The 22,081-nt window shown below is 43.0% G+C and overlaps 1 protein-coding gene and 1 pseudogene across 2 annotated transcripts in view; both read right to left on the bottom strand.

The window, feature by feature from the left end:
- The window catches only part of DRC1 (dynein regulatory complex subunit 1), a 50,033-nt gene that overhangs the window by 5,915 nt on the left and 22,037 nt on the right, over positions 1 to 22,081 (bottom strand). For both annotated transcript variants that reach the window (XM_061210659.1, XM_061210660.1), the window contains 8 exons: positions 21,729 to 21,815; positions 21,016 to 21,138; positions 12,803 to 12,942; positions 10,188 to 10,322; positions 9,617 to 9,849; positions 6,866 to 6,978; positions 5,555 to 5,644; positions 4,927 to 5,013 (listed from right to left, as the gene is read on the bottom strand). In XM_061210659.1, the coding sequence (XP_061066642.1) occupies positions 4,927 to 5,013; positions 5,555 to 5,644; positions 6,866 to 6,978; positions 9,617 to 9,849; positions 10,188 to 10,322; positions 12,803 to 12,942; positions 21,016 to 21,138; positions 21,729 to 21,815 (1,008 nt within the window). The remainder of the gene's footprint in view (positions 1 to 4,926; positions 5,014 to 5,554; positions 5,645 to 6,865; positions 6,979 to 9,616; positions 9,850 to 10,187; positions 10,323 to 12,802; positions 12,943 to 21,015; positions 21,139 to 21,728; positions 21,816 to 22,081) is intronic.
- On the bottom strand, positions 3,459 to 4,254 carry LOC133104823 (GTP-binding protein SAR1b-like; annotated as a pseudogene).

Genomic DNA, 22,081 nt, shown 5'->3' with positions numbered 1-22,081 from the left:
GCAGTTTCCATGATTCCAATGCAGGGGACATGGTGATTCCTGGTCGGGGAACTAAGATCCCGCATGCCGCATGGCACGGCCAGAAAAAAAAAAAAATCCAAACAATATACTCTAAATAAAATCAACACAAGATTTTCTGAGACACTTCCTTTTATATTAGCTATTTTCAATGTACTCTGGTCAAAATTTATTTGGCAATAGAAGCCTTGCAAACTTCAGTCATGTAAGTGACTAATAAGACTGAAATGCCACGTTGAGTCACATACCAAGTACAGTTTCAGAAAATGTAAACCTGTCTCCTGAAACTCTCATATCATGTCAACTAGAGGTATTCTGTTTTTAACGATGGAACTTGTGAAAATGTTGGGTTAGTCAAATCATTTTGCAGAAGGCAAGAAACACTATTATCACAGTTATTACTCTATTTTAATGATTTATAAATAGCTTATGTGCTGGAAAGCACTACACAGAAGTGTGAGCCAGTTGAAAACTAAAGAAAAGAAACAACGTTCTGTGTATACATTGTAAACCACAGTAAATTTGTATATGTACACAGGCACACAAAACTAAAATTTAGATCTATGCAGGCAACATCTGAATTCATACTTCTTTGGCACTCAAGGATACTGGGTCAACTAAGCCAATGGCGAAGAATATTTTTTCATATGCTTTAGGAAATATCTGTGCCCCAATTTTTAAAAATGCTATAATCTTCGATCTAAAAATTCACCAAGATAAACTGGAATCCATCAATTTAAACAGTTACACAAAACTATAATTAACAGCAGTCATTGAAACAGGTGTGAGGTTAAGAATCTCTTCTTTAAAAATATAAAAGCCAGCTGAGGCCCTCTATTTTTAGAGTTTTGGACTTAAGATTTTAAAACATCTTTTGAACACTTCCTGATTTATATGGAATCCAATCTTAGCTTGTATACAATAGTGTTAATTACATTTTCACACTTTACAGTGGGGGAACAAAATTAACCTATGTCCCCAATACTACCATTTACCCAAAAAATACTCCGCAAATGTACACACTTGCACAGGCACATACAGAGTATATGTTTTCCCCATGTGCTTTTACTGCTTCTTGGCATTCTCTTAACTTGCTTCTTCTGAAGGAAGCAGTGACTTAGTGTATATGCTCTGAGGAGATCTCAGAGCTAGATGGTAAGCCCAATGGCTGGGGAACTCTGAGGCCCATCTCCCTCAAGCTGGCAGGAAAGTACAGCTTCATTTCCAGAGGTTCAGGCTATTAGACTCTTACATCATTGGGAAAATATCCACAGTTTAGCTGTGGTCCACAAGGTGACTTTGTTCCTTTGATCCCAGTGACAGACCTAGAATGAGAGTTCTGAAACAAGATATTTTGTACCAGAAAGCAAATCCCCTCTAGAGAAACCAGTAAGCTTTTTCCTTTATACCAATTTATAACACAAATAATTAACTTCTCAATTATCACAATAGATACTAGGAAATACTTGAAGAAAGGCATGTCCCTGTAAATATTGAAAAGATACCAACTACAAGAAGCAGTTACTTTTAATAAGGCTTAATTCTGTTTAGTCAAGACATTAAAAATGAGTACTTTAAACATATCTGGCAGAATAAACCAAGAGGCTGAAATATCATTTGCTACTTTTCCCATGGTGCTACTGATGTTTCTAGGCAGGGAGAAAGTTTTTTTATTTTCGTTTAGAAGGAAGCTGAAAGTGAAATAGAATAGGTGAATTCCTAAAACCAAATGTCATGGTGAAATGACCTTGTTGGTTTAGCTAACTGGTAATTCCTTCCAGGCATGTCCTTCAATCCTTATTTGCTTCATATATTACATTATTGATGACAGAAGGGACTACAGTAACTCTGATTTGGACAATAGCTAGAGAAAACACTAATTCTGATATTAAAATCACTCTTGATGGAATTGGAGCAATCTATTCTCAATGGAATTGGTTAAATATACTATAAAACCTTGGTTTATGACAAAGAGAGGAAATCTTAAGCTTGACAGTCTTTAAAAATAAATATTTGGCACTTGTCTTTCAGCTAATTATGGGAATCTCCGACATATGGAAAAAAAGAACTCAATTTCTTAGGAAATTAAAATGCTTTAAAAGGCTAACTAAAATCTTATTAGAAAGTCTATCAATGAGGCTTGCAGACACTATCACGTGGCAAGCACTGTATCTAAAAACAAAAGCCTTTTGTGCTATAAAGTGAGAGCTAGCTGAGAATAACTAAAAAAAAAATAAAATTAAATGTATGGATTCATTTTCTTTCCACCAAGAAATAAAATATGCCAAAAATGCAAAAGAGCTGTAGGATAGGAGCAAAATCCCCAAACATCTCAGTGACAAATGAAGCAGAATAGGCTCTTTTTCCTCAGATGCAGGTCTCCACGATGAAACTGCGCACAAGACCCTACTTGTCATTTGCCCTGGAGAGTACCATTAAGTATAAAGAGACTGGGGAGTACCTCTAAATGTGGGGAGACTGCTGCCTGTCACTACTTTTGGTGAAGAGGCACAGAACACCAAACCGGGCGCCAGTAAGCCGGAGCACTTCAGAATCAGACAACTGGAATGGGCCTATCAAACCAAAAATTAACCTTGGGTCGTACCAGAAGCTGTGTTTTTCTGCAGAAGGCCGATCCCACAGGGCCTAGGACATGGACCCCATCAGCACTGGTAATGGTAGTGTTACAGATAAAAATACACATGATTCAGAGATAAATGTGGTATAAGGTGCAACCAAACACAACTTGTCTCCTGGAAAATGCAAAAGCCTCTAGGAACTTAGGCATTATTCTAAATATTCTGAAGCAATCTCCTTTCCCAGTAACCCCCTCATATAGATAATATTAAACATGCAAAATTTCAGAGCATACTAGCCAGATAAGGCACATTAAAATGAAACATTTGCCCAACAAGGATGCCAAATATTAGGGTTTGCTTTATTGCATGACGTTTGCATAAGAAAAAATAATGAAAACTGTAAGGCATCATGCAATCATCAATAAGCTAATTATTAACTGTTCACTTAAGATAGATGGACACATAATCTAAAATTTAAAAACTAGTTCCAAAAAAGTATATAAAAAATTTAACATGATGAACTTTTAAATATGGTTTACATTTGTAGTTTCATATTGTTAAAAAGTGCTTCAAATGTAGTCTGGAAAGTTGCTCTTTAAAAATGGTGCTGGGGGTAATGTCAGATTATAAACTGTAGAAACTAATTATTTTTATGGAATTAGAAAGCTAACATTGTGATATTCAAGCTTACTAGAATCAGTTTTCAATTCTAACTCAAATTAGGTTGATAAAATACTAATAATCTAAAAAACATCTGTTTTCTAACCAACAAAAGTCTATCGAATTCATGTTATGCATGTTGAGTGATCAAATCTCTGAGTAGGCCTGAATGGTGAGACCTTGAACCGATGAGGGCTGGTGTTAATCAATGTACTGCACCATCCAGCGGAAGCCTTCTCCATAGCCTTGTCTTTTGAGCACACTACACATGAAAACTTCAAAGGGCCAGGCATTCAGTTCTTTCAGAGACACACTGCCCTTTCCTGTTGTCTGACCATATAAACCAAACATCTCTCACAACCTCTCTTCACTGATGGCTTCAGGTCAGTCAATCTTATTCCCAAGAATCAGTATAGGCACATTAGCAACAGTTTCATCTGTCATTAGTGAATCAAGTTCTTCTTTTGATTCTAACAGCCTTTCATGGTCTACACAATCTACCAGAAATACAATGCCGTTGATAGCAGGAAGGTAGTTTTTCCACACTCTTCGAGCTTGAACATGTCCACCCAGATCAAAAGTTGTAAAGGTCATGCCAGCAATGGTTAGTTCTTCTGAAGTGGGATGTAGCATTGGGACATGTTGTCCAAGTCCATCATCTTTTAGCATGTGTAGCAATGTTGTTTTTCCCACATTATCCAATCCAAGAAATACCAATTTACCAGTTTTCTTATATAATCCTAAAAACTGTAGCACACTGCTGAAACCACTGTAAATCCAGTCAAATATGAAGGACATAGCCAAATCTTATAGGGTCTGCGATTGGAGAGAACACAATTCCTTGCTTGGCATCGGCCCTACTCACTCTGACACTGAACTGCAAAGAGCGATGGCTGCCGCGACCCTAGTCCCTAAAAGTTACCTTACTGCCTCTTCTAGGAGGTGTTTGTTCATATCCCTTGTCTGTTCCATTGACTTGTGGGTCTTTTTCTTATTGGTTTATGAGAGTTCTTTATATAGTAAGGAAATTAGCCCTTAACTGTGATATGAATTAAAAATATTTCCCCCCTCCTGTCATCTGTATCTTAACTTTGCTTATAGTGATTTTTGCTCTACAGAATTTTTTTAATGCAGTCGAATATGTCCTTTTTTTTTTTTAATGGCTTCTGTGTTTTGTCCACTCAGCCAACTCTTTTTGGAAGCATATCAGGATACTCACCTTGGGGCTAACAATACTAAAAACATTTTTTAATTCAAGTTTTAATTTTTATATTAAAATTTTATAATATTTTTCACATGATGACTTCCTCAAAATAGTCAATTACAATCAAGATAGGTATTAAAAATGGGCCCTGCTTTGCAGGAAAGTGCTACGGATCAAAATATTCAGAACTTGGTGAGCCCAGTTCTCATGTGGCTGAGGCCTGGCTTTGAGGGAAGGCCCTGGAGAAGACTCCTTGGTCCTCAGTATAAAAACAGCATCTCATCGCCAGCCAGCCCTCCCTTTACAAAGACAAAAAGTAATAATAACAAGGGAAATGCTGAGTTAGCTATCCTTGACACAAAACCCTCACTATTTCTCCAGAAGTATTATTCAAAGGCAGCAATACCCTCTGGGGGCTTCCAGGAGAATTTTAAATGCTCTCTTTTTTATTACACGTCACCTTACCTGGCTGGGAGGTGAATGATGAGCTTGGTATTTGAGGAAGAAGTTTACCAGTTTGTACAAGTCATCCTCACTTTCAATTCCAAGGGCCTGAGGGAAAAATAGAATGACTGCTCAAATACCACGTCAAGAAGCGCCCCCTCCCCCCATGGCTCCGGGAGTCAACAGGCCCTCAGCTCCGAGAGCAGGGGCCTCGCTCCCCTCAGCAGCCCCAGCGCCTGCCATGGCCCAGAGTACAGGCCATTCAAGTCCGGAAAGCTCGGTGAATCTGGACATGCACATCAGAACAGAGGAATGGCTCTCAGGTCAGGAACGGCTCCATACAGGCCTGGCCGGCACGAGAATGCTAACGGGGCTGAACCCACATCTAAGTTTAGGGCTGAGGGGAGAGCCTACGGCTGAGAGCCGGGCCATGAGAGAGGAACTGACAGAGGAAGGGGTGGGATGGGAGACATCGATGCAACTCTGAGGCCAATTCATGCATGGAAAACAGGTGAAGGGAAGGATGTGACAGGGAGCCGGGGAAGCCCCGGGAGCCCCGCATCTACTCCTGGGCTGAGGCAATGCTGGAAAACCCAGGGGACTGTCTTTACCCCAGGACCCTCACCCACTCAGCCCTGGGGGGACTCACTGAGAAGATGGCGTCCAACTTCAGCAGGTAACACTCGTTCTTATCCAGGGGCAGGAGAAGGCTCAGCAGCTTGCTCTCTATGAGGAAACCCTGAGGAGAAGGGAGATGACATCTCCAGTCAGAGACAGGGTTCAGGACGAGTCCCAGGCCCCGCATCCCCCGTCTGGGTAACTAGCCAGGGACGACTCCACAGAGCAGAAGCCCAGGGCTGACACATTGGGCAGCAGGGCCCTCGGAGGAAGGCCTTCCCGGGATGCCTAAGAGCCCTTCCCAGAGACAAAGCCAATCCTCACGACGGACTGAGTTCCCCGCACCGCAGAAGGGTGCGGACTCACCTCGCCCGCAAGCCATGGGGCGAACACCTGAGCTCCCCACCGCAGTCCAGACGTGATCCAGTCCCATTCCCACCCGCCCACGTCACTTCACGCAAACGCTAGTCCCCAGACATCTACCGGACACGGCGGCAGGCAGTGAGCTGGAGGAGAGGAGGGCCGGGGGGAGATGGAGACACCAGAGCAGAACACGGTGCACGTCAAGTGGGGGGGTGAGGGGGGAGAAGACTGGGTGCCCGCTCGGAGTGGGAACAACGCCGGGGGGAGGGCTCCTTGGAGGGGTGGCCACTGGCAGCAAGCCTGCGGACGGAGGGGAGCACCCGCCAGCCGCCTCCTTCAGCTGGAGCTGCCCTCGGTGGCAGGAGCCCCCCCTCGTGCCCAAGAACTGTCCCAACTGTCCCAAGTGGACTGGAGCCTGCCAATCTTCGTGCCACCTCCTTCCCATCTCGGAAATGAAAATCTGCATAAACACCAATTCTGTTTGGGTACAATAAGACTTCTAGCTGAACCAGCTCCAACGAGGCCTTTACACCAAGCCCAGTGGGTTTTGCTAATATACAGTGAAGATATCCAAGGCCTAACATCCCCAGAGTAATTGCAGACTCAGCTCCCAGAGAAAGGCCACCGTAGGTTGTGGCCACGCTACTCGTCAGGTGGATGCACGGAGGCGAGACTGGTGCCCTTTCTCTCGCAGATGAGCAATTGTTTGGCTTTTTTTTTTTAATCAGCAGGAGCCCGTTGGCTGGCCTGGGCCAGGCTTGCTGACCACTAAGGTAGGACCTGTTGACCAGCCAGGCCAGCTCTGGAGCACAACAGCCTCTCTGCGACCCCACGAAGCCCAGGGGCCGCCCCCAGCACCATCCTGAGGGCCGGTCCACTCCTGCCTCCAGACCACCTCTGGCCCGTCCAGTGTCATCAAAAGCAGCCCTCGAGAAGGGCAGAAAGTCGGCAAAGCCACCCACCAGGAGCCCAGCCTCACCGACTCGTCACACAGGAGCATCAGGATCTTCCTGGTAGTTTTTGCTGAAACTTGCTCTGGCAGGTCCAGGTAAGACTCCGGTTCTGAGGCGGCCTCCTCTGCCCCCTCCTCTTCTGCAGAGGGCCATAGAGAGGAGAGAGAGAGAAAGAAAGAGAAGGTGACTCCTTGGCCTGGTTCACTTTCAGGAACAGTCAAACGGCTTTCCTTGAGAAAATTTATGCCTTAAAAGGCCTCTTTAAGGCACTAGCAAGTTTCTTTAGCTGAAGAAAGCCTATCATGTGGGGAAAACAAAAAGGGAGGTTGGGGGTCGAAATAAGAGACTATCTGGAGAATTCTACCACTCTTGGCCAGCCTATAAAGCCTCACTCTTCCCAGTTTCATCTACCTGGAAACATCATACTCAAAATCCAGCCTTGACCAGGAAGTGGTAGGGAGAAAGTGAACCTAGTTATTATTTTAGAGATAAATCTAACACATCCACCATATGGTTTCTAAACCTGCAGAAGATTAGAAGCAGCCCATGAAAATGTAGGAAAAGTAGCTGCCTCACAGAAGAATAATATCAGCAAGAACTGGCAGCTGATAGCAAGAGCCAAAATTTTTCTTAATTAAAATTTTAAGTGTTTTATGCTATACATCCTTCATCTGAAAATAGTAATAAAAATCATTGTACTGCCCAGGTTTTACTACTTGCTCAAAAGGTAAAACAAGATAATATATATGAAAAGATTTTGAAAAGTACAAGACAGCAAATTGCGGGTGGAATGCAAAATGGTACCATCTCTATGGAGCAATACCCCGAAAAATTACAGAGGCATCTACCCTTTGATCCAGTGATTCTACTTCTAGGGAAATATCCCAACAATTCACAGGCAAAATCATGAAAACACAAATGCACAAAGCTATGTATTACAGCAATATTATAATAGCAAAAACGCAAAGAAAACTTGAAATATCCCAAATAACCATCAACAGAGGACTATTTGAATAATTATAGCCCAGTCACACAATAGAGCACCAGATAAAAAAGGAATGAAGAGTATTTCTTCTTCCTAGTACAGACTCATCTCCAGGATATATTGTATGTGAAGAAAGCAAGGTGGAGAAAAGCATATGTTCTCATTTACCTAAAAATGGGTTTATATAAAGATATACACATTTGTTTATAATTTTAAAAAGTAACAGAAGGATAAACCATAAATTATTAAATAGTTACCTATAGGAGAGGGACAAAAGAGGATAAAAGCTATACTTTATTGAGTATAACTTGTTCTGTACATTTGACTTTGGAAACATGTAAATATTTTACATAATTATAAAACAAAATTAAATTGTAAAAGAGCAGTCACTAACAATCAAAACTAAAATGAAACAAAAAGACCTAAGCGTGTATACAGTTAGTGACATAACCACATAGAAACCATTCCAAGTGATTTTAAAAGACAGTAATCTGTCTGTACATCCCTAGTAGGTTGTATCCTAAGAACAAAAAGAACTGCAAAAAAAGTTTAAACTCTTTTTAGTAATCATTTGTTAGTGGTAGGGTTGCTCTTTTATTCTGAGACGATTTTGTGGTCCTGTAAAAAAATATATGAGTAATTATTTTGAAGGCACTGAGTACCAGGATTTTCAAGTTAGGAGAAAGGAGATACACTTTGATAAGGTTAAGTAAAAAATTCTGGCATCCTGATGATTAGGAAGTATTAGGATTATGTTTTAAAGATAAAATAAATCATGTATCATAAATACATGATATTTTATGTTTATCTTTAAAACATAATCCTATACCCTCGGCTCATCCACTGAGGTCTGGAAACAATGACCAATCAAAACAGTGAGCCCTCCAGCACCCAGACTAAGGTTTCAAAATGCCATTCCCTATTTAAAAGGACCAAGTCTCCTTGGAGGAATGGCTGATTCCAGACTTCAAGCAGGAAAAGCATAATGTGAGCCTGGAACATCTGGTCATTCTGGAAAGCCATGAAGCTATCATAGACTGCTGGTGTTGTGTCGAAAGGACCCAGAAGCCGACATGAAAAGACTCCCGCTGGCCAAAGATGGAATAAGTTGAGCATTAGTAAGGATGATAACTGTAGTAAACCGAAACATCACGTTTGTTTAAACCCATGTGTTCATAAGGAAAAATTTAAATAAAACCTCATTGGTCACCTTTAGAAGATGCCAGAGCCCCAGTCTATTTATTCTGAAGACTAGTAAACAGAAAAAAGACTAAGCACTATCCTGCTTTTCCTGTACAAACTGTATCTCAGGGTAGCAAATAGCTGATGGGGAGAAGATTCTCTTTTCAGAAGGATTCCAGCTAATAAATGAAGGCAGAATGATAGAACTTAGAACACCATTGTGCAATCCCTAATGCAGTTAGTGGATCTTAGACGATGGTTATCGATGGTTGCTAACATCACAAAGGGAGACAACTTGGCATCAGTTTATCCCAATGGAGGCAGGCAACAGTGTATATAGCAAAAATAAAGTGAACTTGAATCTGATCAAGCTTCTAGATCTAACTACCAGTTTATAATACAGGGGAGAAGGTAAAGCTATAAATTAGAGGAAACTTAAAAGTCACATCAACCCATCATGCTCTCTGGACCTCTTAAGCTATAAAACCTTATCCCCCAGATAAGGGAACTGCCTTCAGTTCCTTTATCTGCAAAAGGAATGCGTTGACCCGATGTTCTCAGAGGGCCCCTCCACTCCAGCTCGAAGATGCTATGACTCTGTTCCAGTCACCTGCTTCCATCAGCACTTCCTCTAAGATTTGTGTGGCCGACTTCTGCTGCTGCTGAGAAATTGGTCCCACATTCTTCAGGAACCAGAAGTCAGGTGTTGTCCAGGGGAGCCCCAGGTGATGGGTATGGATGATCCTGTCTACATCAAAGGCTCTGCTTATCAGATCTTTCACCTCCTCTTCATTCATCAGCCAAATCTCCCGAAACTGCTTGTCATCAATGAGAGCGAAATGCCTGTGAAGGAGAGTTATTGACTGTGGCCAGCTGATTCCAGTGCCAAGCCAGCCCCCGTCCCCACCCCCAATTAGCAGCAGGGCAAGAACCGAGGCAGAGCTGTGGGAAATCCTGGGCCTGGCCCAATCCCTGAGCCCCTGATTCTCACCTGTGAGAACAAGGCAGGTGACATGCAAGTAAAGGGACAGGAAAGACAGCACAAAGGATTCTCTGGTGCCTGGTCCAGCTCCCAAGAAGCAGGTGATATCAAAGTCTGATGAAATCACCGCCACTACCAGCTCAACCCCTGCAACCTCTACCCTAGGGCACATGCCCTGGGACCCACGTCCCTGAAATACCTCATGGCTTTCTGCATCTCCTTGAATTGCATCACAAGGCGTTTGTAGTCTGAGGTTAGGGACTGGTTCTCCTCCTGAAACTGCTTTACCTGCTTGTTATATTTTGATCTCAGATTGTTAAGTACATCATGAAGGCTGGGTTGAAGAGGAAAAAAAAAAGTTAGTCTGCAGCTGAATAGAAGCTGCAATGTATGTTCCTCTTATCTACTATCTAAATCTAGGCTCAGACTTGTGGAAGGTGCGAGAAACCCTCCCAGATATTTCCCCAAACACAGCTCCAGCTGTGATCAAGGAAACGCAAGCAACAGGAGGTAATGGGATCATCCAGAACTAAATGCATTTAAAACAATCCATAAGGCCAAACCCACCAAGAGGTAGCCTCCTATTCAACAGTGTGACTGAGTCTTCCTCAGCACAGCACTTGTCAGGGTCCCCACCTAGTGCTGACTCACAGATTTAAATAACCTACCTCAACTTCTGAAACAAGGAAAACAGAAAGGAAAAAAGTAAAACTGCATCACAAGCCTATGATATATGAGTCCCCCATCCCGAAAGAGCTGATACTGTTAACGAGTCCAATAACTCATTCATTCATTCACTCATTCATTCATCAAACATGAAAGGTCTCTTTTGTGCCAAGGATATGTTTGAATACCAAGATGAATACAAGGATATGTCTGAGTACAAAGCACTATCAGTCCAGCCAGAGACAAAGACAAACGTTAATTACAGAACTGTGTGAGTAGTGCTGCAGAAGAGTTTCACACAGGGTGCCAGGGGAACCTGGCTTGCAGGAGTGGGGAGTGGTCAAAGGTTCCAGCACCAGGAGAGACAGCTATGACCTGCCCAGAGCACCATGAACACAGTCAGGCCACCAATGCCCGGCTCACTGCTAATAGGAGCTCTGTATATAGAAACTTGTCCCGTGAAATACACAGGCATGGCTTTTAGACCCAAGACCAGACTTCAGACTTTGCGCTCCTGAACAGACATCTCATGTCAGTGCCTCACTTACACAGGAACAGGAAGGTTTGAGGACTGACAAAGTTTCAGTTTAAAAATTCTAGGGACTTCCCTGGTGGCGCAGTGGTAAAGAATCCCCCTGCCAGTTCAGGGGACATGGGTTCGATCCTGGTCCGGGAAGATCCCACATGCTGTGGGACAAGTAAGCCCGTGCACCACGACTACTAAGCCTGCACTTTAGAGCCCACGAGCCACAACTACTGGAGCCTGGGCTCTCTAGGGCCCACGTGCTGCAACTACTGAGCCCACATGCTGCAACTACTGAAGCCCGCGTGCCTAGAGCCCGTGCACCGCAATGAAGAGTAGCCCCCGCTCGCCGCAACTAGAGAAAGCCCGCGCGCAGCAACAAAGACCCAATGCAGCCAAAAAAAATAAAAATAAAAATTTCCCTCTTAGGCATTATTCTGAAATAATAAGAAGGTCTCTAAAACACACTGATCATCCCTATTTTCATCTCCAGAAAATGAGACATTCTGTAAGATAACTGGCTCAGACTTTTGAGCAAATAACTGGCTCCACCCCCCCCACACACACATACATCAAGAGAAGAGGATACAATAAGTATATAAGTATCATGTAAAAAGGAGGTTGGCAGGTGGAGGGATCGGGGGATCTCATAGATCAGAGAGACTTAAGGAACTTAGTTTAACAACCTGATGCAATGCCTGGACCTAGATGAGATGCTAATTTGGATAAACCTACTGTAAAGGATATCTTTGGACAACTAGGGAAATATGAATGTGATCCAGATATTTAGATGAAATGAAATTTACTGAAATGGAAAGGTAGAGGTTACTGACTTTAAAAAAAGGCAGATTGCAAAACAATGGTTGCAGTATGATGTCATATCTATATCTATCTACATATCTAGAGGGAGATAAAGAGATACACTTGATCTCTGGTAGGAGGAATATGGTATTTTTATGTTTTTATCTCACTTTCATTTGTGGTATTTTCTAATTTTCTATAATGCACATGTACTGGTTCTGTAATTACAAGTTGAGAATTTATTATCCAGATAACCGGGCGCACATGAGAAGTGACACATTTACATAAGTACTTATGTTGGCATTATTTGCAACAGCAAGAGATTAGAAGCCATCGAAATGTGCATCAGTGTGGGACTGGTCAAGTAAATCCTAGCATGTCTATGCAGTGGAATACGAGGCAGCTTAAGAAATAATGTGAACCTTCTCTACGAACTGGTATGGAAACATCTTCAAGACATAGAACAGTGTGTATAGAATGCTATCATTTGTGTAAAAGCAGAAGGGGATGAGACTATTTGTGTTTGCTTGTATGTGCGTGAGGAAATTCTGGACGAAACAAAAGAAATGAATAATGGTCACAGAGGTGGGACAGAGGACCCAGATAAAGGAGGGATGGGAGACAGACTTTTTGCTGTAAACTCTTTTCGGGGTGGGGGGAGGGTAGAACCAGTTGAATGTATTCTGTTTTCCCAAAAAAAAAAAAATTCTTTTAACAAGAATTGGTTATATTTTTAAGTTTCTACTCCTACAAAAGAGTACATACCCATCCCTCTTTTCAGCACAGAAGGGTCCAGAATGAAGATGCTCTGCATGGTAGCTTACCAGTTGATCTTCCTCTTCTGCTGGGATTTAATCACTGTGCTTTCTTCATCTCTCTTCTTCAGCACCTGGAAGTTGTACTCTAACTTCTCTTGGTTTAGCTGATACGTTGCTTTCATTTGCTGAAGCTGTTGCTCAAGAATCTAAAGTTAAAGTTTAAAGAAATAATCCTAATTGGCCCTGGTACAATTTATTATGCATGAGGGTCCCTGGCCGTTTGTTCTGGAGTCGTACCAGAGGAACCTTAGGGACAAGTGTCTCCACCTGAATTCTTAGAAAATTTATCATTAGAGGCAAACTAAAGGTCAAACAGAAAAAGTACAAATCATTCAAGTGCAAGCTAAAGCCTACCTGCATAAAGTCTAAGAGAGATCAGAATTAGAGCCCAGTTCAAGTACAGCTACCTCTCATGCTCTGCTCCAGACCCTTTAGAGAACAAGCAGCCCCACTAGAAAAACCATAAAAGTTAACATGGCCACAAAAAACCTGCAATGTCCCCGCTCTGACCTTCCGGTTGTCAATGTCAGTGTTTAGCAAACCGTGTTCATTTTAAAGGAGGATAGAGGCAACCATCCTTACTATTTGGATCATCATTAGTTGTGTTCATTCATTCAGCAAATATTTATTGAGTGCCTATTATATGTTTGAAGCTTTTCTAGGTGCTCCTGGGAGAACACTGGTGAAAAAGGCCCAGTCCTTCCCTGTCTAGGAGAGAGACAGATGAACAAGCACTGGTGACAAGAAGCAAGATCAGGGTAAGCACAGGTACGGAACCAATGAGAGGAGGGTTCTCCCGGGCCTTGAGGGCAGGGCAGTCGTCCCTGAAAAGATGGCATTCGCGTGTCTGAGGCCTGGAGAATGAGTAGGAGTTACTCAGGTGCAGGGGAGAGAGGTCCAGAGAGGCAAGGGAAAGCCAGGTGCTTTGGGGAAACCACGAGCAGTTTAGGACGTGAGGTATGAAGCAGGGAGGGAATGGTAGAGATGCGGCTGACAGAGCAGCAGGGGTCCGACAGAGCTAGGAATCTAACGCTTTATCCTTGAAGGCAAAGGAGGGCCACTAAGACGTTAGGGGGAAGAGTGGAATTACTAGTTCACGCAGGGTAGAAAGATCCTTCCGCAGCTGGTGAAAAGGATCAGGGAGGGGCAAGGCTGGAACAGGGCAAATACACATTGGCTCGCTCCTGCCTTTCTTGAACGGAGGTGCAGGAATGGAAGATGCAATTAAGTACCGTCAGATCTGGATAAGGCAGCCGTGTGACATGCCACATACCACACTCTTTCAAGCCTCCTTCCCATCTCCCTCCACTCGACTACAGACCCTCGCCAAGGAATCAGCAGAGGAAGGAAGAGATTCCAGACTGTTCTGAGTCATCCTCAAGGGCAGAAGCGGCCAGGAGGTGATAAACAGGAGAACAAAGGCGATCACCCATCATCAGAGGGTGAGTCATTCCCACCTTCCATGTGGAGTCGGTGATCCCCACACTGTAACTGAGGGAATTAGTCACGAGGATCTGCTTAGCTACCCCAGAGATTTTAAAATTTCCATTATCGACAAGAAGTGAACATCTCCTTCAGAATAGAAGTCCTGTTCTATCTCTTCTTTAACAGGTGGTCAGTGAAGAACCATCTCGGTCACCAGGATGATAACTAATTGTACCTCTCAATTTCTCTACTTTCAGTCAAATTTTTATTTACTTTTTTCTAGTTATATGCTTTTCTTTGTAAAAACTTTTCCTCATTGTGAAAGTAATATTTGCTCATTGTAGGAAACACAGAAAGTACAGTAAAGGATAAAGAAGGAGACATAGGAGAAGGGGAAAGAAAAACTACCCATAATTCCACCTCCCAAAGGCAATTTCTGTTAACATATTGGCCTGTTTCTTTCCAGTGTTCCTTACATAATTGAGATCCAACTATACCTACAATTTTATATCCCACTTTTCTGCTTTAATATTACAACTTAAGAATTTTCCATGCCAATCAAGTTTTATTAATATAATTTTAATGGTGCATATTTTTATATTTTAATTTACCCTATAGGAAATATTTATGTCTACCATATACCATAATGTTTTACCATTTCCCTACAGTATATACATTTATAAATGTATAAATACATTTATATTGTTTTGATAATCTTCAATATTATAAAATAATGGTGGGAAGAATTACATTTAAAACTTTGGGGGTATTTTGTTTATTTCCTTAAGGTAGGTTCTCAGAAGTGAAGTTCAAAGGCTCTCCACAAAGCAATTTACAGTTCACACCCCACGGGCCGTGTGCAAGTGCCCGCTTCCCCGCCCCCTCAGCTCTCAGCACCGTGCAGGGCAGGCCCAGCCCTTGGGCAGGAGCTGTCGGGAGCCGCACCCCTCTCCTCCTGAGCATGATTAAAGTTTAATTTAGAAATTCCTGACTTGAGGGCTTCCCTGGTGGCGCAGTGGTTGAGAATCTGCCTGCCAATGCAGGGGACACGGGTTCGAGCCCTGGTCTGGGAAGATCCCACATGCCGCGGAGCAACTAGGCCCGTGAGCCACAATTACTGAGCCTGCGCGTCTGGAGCCTGTGCTCCGCAACAAGAGAGGCCGCGATAGTGAGAGGCCCGCGCACCGCGATGAAGAGTGGCCCCCACTTGCCGCAACTGGAGGAAGCCCTTGCACAGAAACGACGACCCAACACAGCCATAAATGGATAAATAAATAAATAAATAAAATTAAAAAAAAAAAGAAATTCCTGACTTGAATATTATCCCAAAGGAGCCTATGGAAGGTTCTGAAGGCACAGCCTCAGCTCAAGTGCAATTATCTGGGGTGGTCACAGCTTGAGCCACTGCTCTGGGCCCTGGACCCTTCTAGGGAAGACTGTGAGTGCCAAGTGGGGAAAGGGACTCTCAGCAATTCTTCCTACAAAGTCATGATGATTTATGCCACCGTGCTCCAAACGAAACCAGCCCACTGCTTCAAGTGTGACCAGCCCTGGACACCGGGGAGGCCACTGGTCAACGTGGCTTGGCACAGAAGTCCACTAGAAAAGCTCCTTGTTGGATGGCGACAATCTGAGAAAGGGTGAACACTCACAGAGAAGGAGGGTCTCCAGAGCTGCTCTGGATTTGGAATGACAGTGAATGAGTTCCAGGCTTTGCTGGGACCGAGGCACCCAGAAGCCCCATGACCCTGAGTGCCTGGGTGCCTGCTCTGACCGTGTCCGGGGACCTCCTTCTTCCTAGAGCTTTGCAATGAGCCCCTGTCACTAAGACAGAATTTCCCAAACTTACTGGGCCATAGAACAGTTTTTATACTTATAACACAGCAAGAGCACATGAGTTATAAATGCGAGCCCTACCATATGAATTCTCGTGTGAATTTCATTCTGAAAGGCAGATCATTACATAATAAAAATTATGTGAATGGACTCTATTTTTCCTACATAACACATCTTGAAAGGAAAAAAATATCACTGGCATCACTTTTTTTGTTGGTTTTGTGAAACCACCACCAATATTTCACCTAGCTGAACACAGTTTACAAAACTCTGAACAAAAGTGATTAGGCCATGTCTTTTTCTTTGTGACCTGAAGGAACTTATTAGCACCACACCCTAACCAACTGAGCTAACCAGCCACTCGATGTGGCCTGAAAGAAAGACCTTAAATCTGAGCTGATTTTATAGACAAATATATATATAATAATTATAATCCGTCACCTGACTGCTTTAATTCATAGTGTTCTGCTTGTACGCGCAGTTGAATTTTATTCGCCGATTTTATTTCCTCTTGTTGAAAACATTTGCTAATGCTCTTCGGGAACTGATGCCTGGAGGAACGAGCAATACAACGTACACACAGATCACAGATCAGCCCTCCCCTCACCTCCGCTCTGTCCCAAGACCACCACAGGGGGCTTCACGTTCGTAATGCCACTTAGGAGTGACTGGCAGTGCTGTTGATGAATTTACAGAACTAATCGTAGTCTCCTGCCTCTTGCAGTTCAGCATCTACACCAGGCGATTACACGAATTCTGTTACTCATTATTTGTTTGCAACACCTTCTGCTCGTGATAATTTTAGTACCGGTGACTCTATTGTTAATTGTCACAGGTTTTAGTCTCAATACATAGCTGTCCTTGATTGTCATACACTGAATATAGTTTCATATTAAAAAATTGTAATCTGAAGTGAGAGAGTAGCATGGACATATATACACTACCACATGTAAAATAGACAGCTAGTGGGAAGCAGCTGCATCACACAGGGAGATCAGCTCCATGCTTTGTGACCACCTAGAGGGGTGGGATAGGGAGGGTGGGAGGGAGACGCAAGAGGGAGGAGACATGGGGATATGTGTATATGTATAGCTGATTCACTTTGTTATACAGCAGAAACTAACACAACAATGTAAAGCAATTATACTCCAATAAAGATGTTAAATAAAATAAAGTTTAGATATTTTTAATACCAAAAAAATTGTAATGGATTTTGTTAAATGCTTGTGCTTATTATTCAATTATCCAAAGGTATTTTGCAAAGTTGTACTCCGTGTTCCCAAGACTAATGGCAAAACATCATGGTTAATTAGGGGGAATAATTTATAAAGATTACAATCTAACCTGCCACGAAAATCCTTCAATGTTTCAGGTACTCCAGGTGTTGATCGCACCTCCCTTCCCCTCTTTTTCCTGGGGCAGTAGGAGCAAGGAAGCTGCTTTCTGGAGCCACCTCCTACCCCAGGCTGACGCCGCCGGCAGCCAGTACCGCCCCAGCAGAATGGAAATTTAGAACAGCCTTTCCCTCTGGCCTTCTCAGCTGATTCTAAAGACCCCACTGAGCCTCTTTATCACCGATCTCAACCCCGTGGGGATGGGAGGGAACCCCTGGATTCCATTTGGAACTGCAGACTCTCCATCCCACACTCTTGCTTACCCTTTTCTTCCCTGTTGCTTACTATTTATACTATTTATGTAGCTTGCTTTCTCGCTCAAAAGATTGTAAATTCCTTAAGGACAGAAATTGTATCTTATTTATTTTTATGCTTTGCACCATGTAAGTTCACAATACTTGTTAAATAAATAACTTGTATTTAACTTTTTGTGATGAATATTCTGCTATTAAAGTTGAACTAAACCATTTCACAATTTTAAATGAGCAGGTAAGGCCTAAAAATAAAAACCATTTGCTTCCTGCATCAAGAACTAAGTGTTTCTAGCAGTTTTATTTTGGGGTGGTGGGCAGCAGTGGTAAAACCTTCATTCATTGCTAGTGTGACCTTGCTAGCAGTAAGCACTTGAAAAGTGCATCTTCTTATTTTTACTTCTTATGCTTCACCTATCAAACCATATCTATGTGTATTGGATCCTTTGTATTTTTGTGGTTTGCAAAAATTTTAGTTCCATATTTTAGAATTGACACAGTGCTATGAATTAGTGTTAGGAATTCAGCTGCATGCCGTTATCTTTTTGACAAAAATCGACGCTATTTAACTTTACTATCTAGTGAATACAGCTCAGAGGCACTATGATAAAGTTCAGTCTACTAAAATATTCCACATATTGCAATATGGGTGATTCCTGATTTGATTACCTTTTCCCAGCTAAAGGGTGGAGTGTGGTACAGTATACTCAACTCTAACACAGGAAGGAACTGTTACACAGAGGAACTGCACACACTTTCCCACTCTGAGAATCTCCATCTGCCTGCCTCCTGCATACCCACACTCCACTGTTAGTCCATCCACACAGGGGGAGTCAGGAAAACCAGGTCTCCCAGGCTACCTGCCTCTCTGCCCCTCACCTCCCTGGTCTTACCCCCTAACCTCTATAATCTCCCCATGTCCCAGAATTTTTTGGCTTCGTTCAAGCATTTGAACATTGGATTAAGAACATGAGGTTCCACTCCTACAGCTCAATAGCAAAAAAATACTCAGTGAGAAAATGGGCAAAGGACCTGAATAGCCATTTCTCCAAAGAAGACATGCAGGTGGCCAACAGGCATATGAAAAGATGCTCATCACTAATCATCAGGGAAATGCAAATCAAAACCACAGTGAGATATCACCTCACACCTATTAGCATGGCTGTTTATCAAAAAACAAAGGACAGCAAGTGTTGGCAAGGATGTGGAGAAAAGAGAACCCTTCTGTGCTGCTGGTGGGAATGCAAATTGGTGCAGCCGCTATGGAAACAATGCAGAGGTTCCTCAAAAAATTAAAAATAGAACTACCATTTAATCCAGTAATCCCACTTCTGGATATATACGCAAAAAAATTGATCTCGAAGAGGTATCTGCACTCCCACATTCACTGTAGCATTATTCACAGTAGCCAAGATATAGAAACAACCTAAATGTCCAATGAAGGACTAATGGATTTTTAAAAAGTGGTATATATATACAATGGCATATTATTCAGCCTTTAAAAGAAAAAGGAAATCCTGCCATTTGTAGTAACATAAATGGACATGCAGGACGTTATGTTAAGTGAAATAAGCCAGACACAGAAAGACAAATATTGCATGATCTCACTTACATGTGGGATCTAAAACAATCAAACTCCTAGAAGCAGAGAGTAGAATTTGCTAGGAGGGGCTGCCAGGGGCTGGAGGAAGGGAAGACGAGGAGGTATTGGTCAAAGGGTACAAAGTTTCAGTTATGCAAGATGAATAAATTCTGGAAATGTAATGTACAACAGAGGGCTTATGATTAACAATACTGTACTGTATATTTAAAAATTTGCTAAGAGGGTAGATCTTATATTAAAGGTCTTTACCACAAAAGGAAAAACAAAACAAAAAAGAACATGAGGTTCCATTATTTCACTGTTTGAGGCCAACACTATGTACTTTTGTTATATAAATCATCGTAGAATCAACATAACTTCAGAAAGCTTAACAATAGCCATTTTCATTAAAAGTGTAATGTGTACAGCCCACAGAAGCAGTGCTGCTTTCTTACAGACTTCTACTGTTCTTTGTCTAATGCTCAGCTCCATGACATTAATATAAGAAAGGCTCAAGAAAATTCTCAACGGGAAAAATATTTGTAATCTAATAGGGTTTGGGGGCGGGGGTTGCTTTTTTTTAGGCCTTGCCTTGTGGCTTGCGGGATCCTAGTTCCCCAACCAGGGACTGAATCCAAGGCCACGGCAGTGAGAGCGCCAAGTCCTAACCACTGGACAGCCAGGGAATTCACTAACAGGGTTTTTAAATTTAACCTCGTTATATAAAGCTACAGGACGAGTTAAGACCTGAAATTCTACCAAAGGCTATGTGGAAAAGCTTTAATCTAACATGTTTTTCTAGATAAAGACTGAAATGAATAGAACATGAACATGCTTGAATATTAAGACACAATTACATTACATCTAAATATAATTAGGGATGATTTTTCTTTTTTTAACCGATGTTGAAATACAGAATCCTAGGTTTGGAAAGAACTTTAGAAACCAGAAAAATCTAACCTCCTTCCCACTGCAGGAATCCTTCTTCTACACTGAAGACAGACATAGTCATTCAGCCTCTGAATACTTTATGAGATAAAGGACTCTTTGTTCTGTGGGATGACCCTTTTCTGTATTAGACAGTTCTAACTATGAGGAGCTTCCTTCTGATGGTGAGTCAGAACCTGCCTTACTGCTACGTTCAACCATCAGTCAGGGGGCTGTTTGGAATGTTGGGAAGGATACAGGCTACTGAGGCACACAGAACTGGGTTTCAATCCAGGGCTTACCATTTACCAGATAAGTAGCCTTGTCTCTGAGCCTCAGTTTCCTCGTGTATAAAATGCCATTAGTGATTTCTCCCCTTCACGTGACTGTGAGGATTAGAGATACTGTGTGTTAAGTGTCTGGGATACGGTAGACACCCATTGGATGGTGGCTGTCCTAGCACTGGCCACGTGACACAGCTAGCTACCTGACCCTAGGGACATTTTCCCTTCACCTCACGAAAATGCACAGTTCTCTCAACGATCCCTCACGTGCCATGGTTTCCAGACCTCTTCAGCATCTTGGCAGTTTTCCACTGGTTTATTAAAGAAAGCATTCCTCCACGTGTATCCTGTACATGAGCTCCTTCAAATACAATCATTTAAAAGAGAGCAGATAACAAGTAAGTACTGGTTCAATGGACTAGCTCTAGAATATTATGGGTGGTTGCTAAGGAAGAGACATTCACAGGTGCTCTCCGTCTGCTGAGCAGCCCAGACGCTCTGGGGGAGGAACAAGTCACACCTGCACGTCCTGCTCCAGCTTGATCTTGATCGTGTTGTACTCTTCGCAGTCCCAGATCCTCTGCTTGTTGAGCTGCTTCTCGTGGTCCTCCACTTTCTTGATGCGGTTCATAAGATACTCCAGCTGAAGGCACAGGGAGACAAGGGGAAAGGCAGGTCCCATCCCTGTTCCAACTCTGGAGGGAGTCTGTCTGCCCTCAGAACCCCTGTGCCCCAAGGCTTTGAACTCCCAGGCTATGGCTTGTATTGCCTAACGGGGTTCTACGCCAGAAACTCTAAGAGGAAGGCAGACCCTGCAGTCAGACATTTGTATTTCTAAAAAAAAAAATACCCAGTGGATCTTGGTCATATTATTTCTTTGTTCTTTACATCTCTGAAATAAAGCGATAACCCCACACCCTTTAAAATGTGTCTTAAAACAGCTTTGTGGGCAGCAAATAGCCATGGTTGGGGGAGATACCCAGGAAATGAAGTAGAGAGTGGGAGGACTGTGGAAACCACAGTGGGCTGCACGGGTGGTACTGACCACCACCACAAGAGGGCGCCATCCGCAGTCCCCGCTGGTTAACTGGCAGGTGCAGTCAGGGATGTTGGCCACGGCAATCCTCCCCAAGGTCCAAAAAGGCTAGCAAATTCAGCCACAAGAGGAATCACCCCAGACCCTATGGACCAGCCTTGACACCCCGCCCCCTCCCCCACCGGCCGCCCCTTGACCTCTTTGGCATTGTGAGCCTGCAGGGCCTGCTCCCATTTCTTCTTATTGTTGGTCAGCAGCTCCTCTCGCTCCATCTCAAATGCTTTCTGCGACCAAGAAAGAAAAGGGCTCTTGTGTCTGTTTTAATTAGGCAGGTCCCACAGCATCAAAGAAATCTCAGACAACAGCACTAGCGCCACATTGCCACCCACAAAGTCAAATCCAAATGCAGACTTGCCAAGTTTCATGCAACCAAAGGACTGTGGAATGAGTTGCATGGAAAGTGTTATGAAATCTATGCTTCACGCGGACTGTGAGAGGAAACGTGCCAGCTGTCCTGTGTCAACTGGATAAGCGAGGCAGGAAGCTGAGG

The sequence above is a fragment of the Eubalaena glacialis genome, chromosome 14 (genome assembly GCF_028564815.1).
Source record: "Eubalaena glacialis isolate mEubGla1 chromosome 14, mEubGla1.1.hap2.+ XY, whole genome shotgun sequence".
Taxonomy (NCBI): domain Eukaryota; kingdom Metazoa; phylum Chordata; class Mammalia; order Artiodactyla; family Balaenidae; genus Eubalaena; species Eubalaena glacialis.
This window is presented reverse-complemented; position numbering and strand designations above follow the sequence as displayed.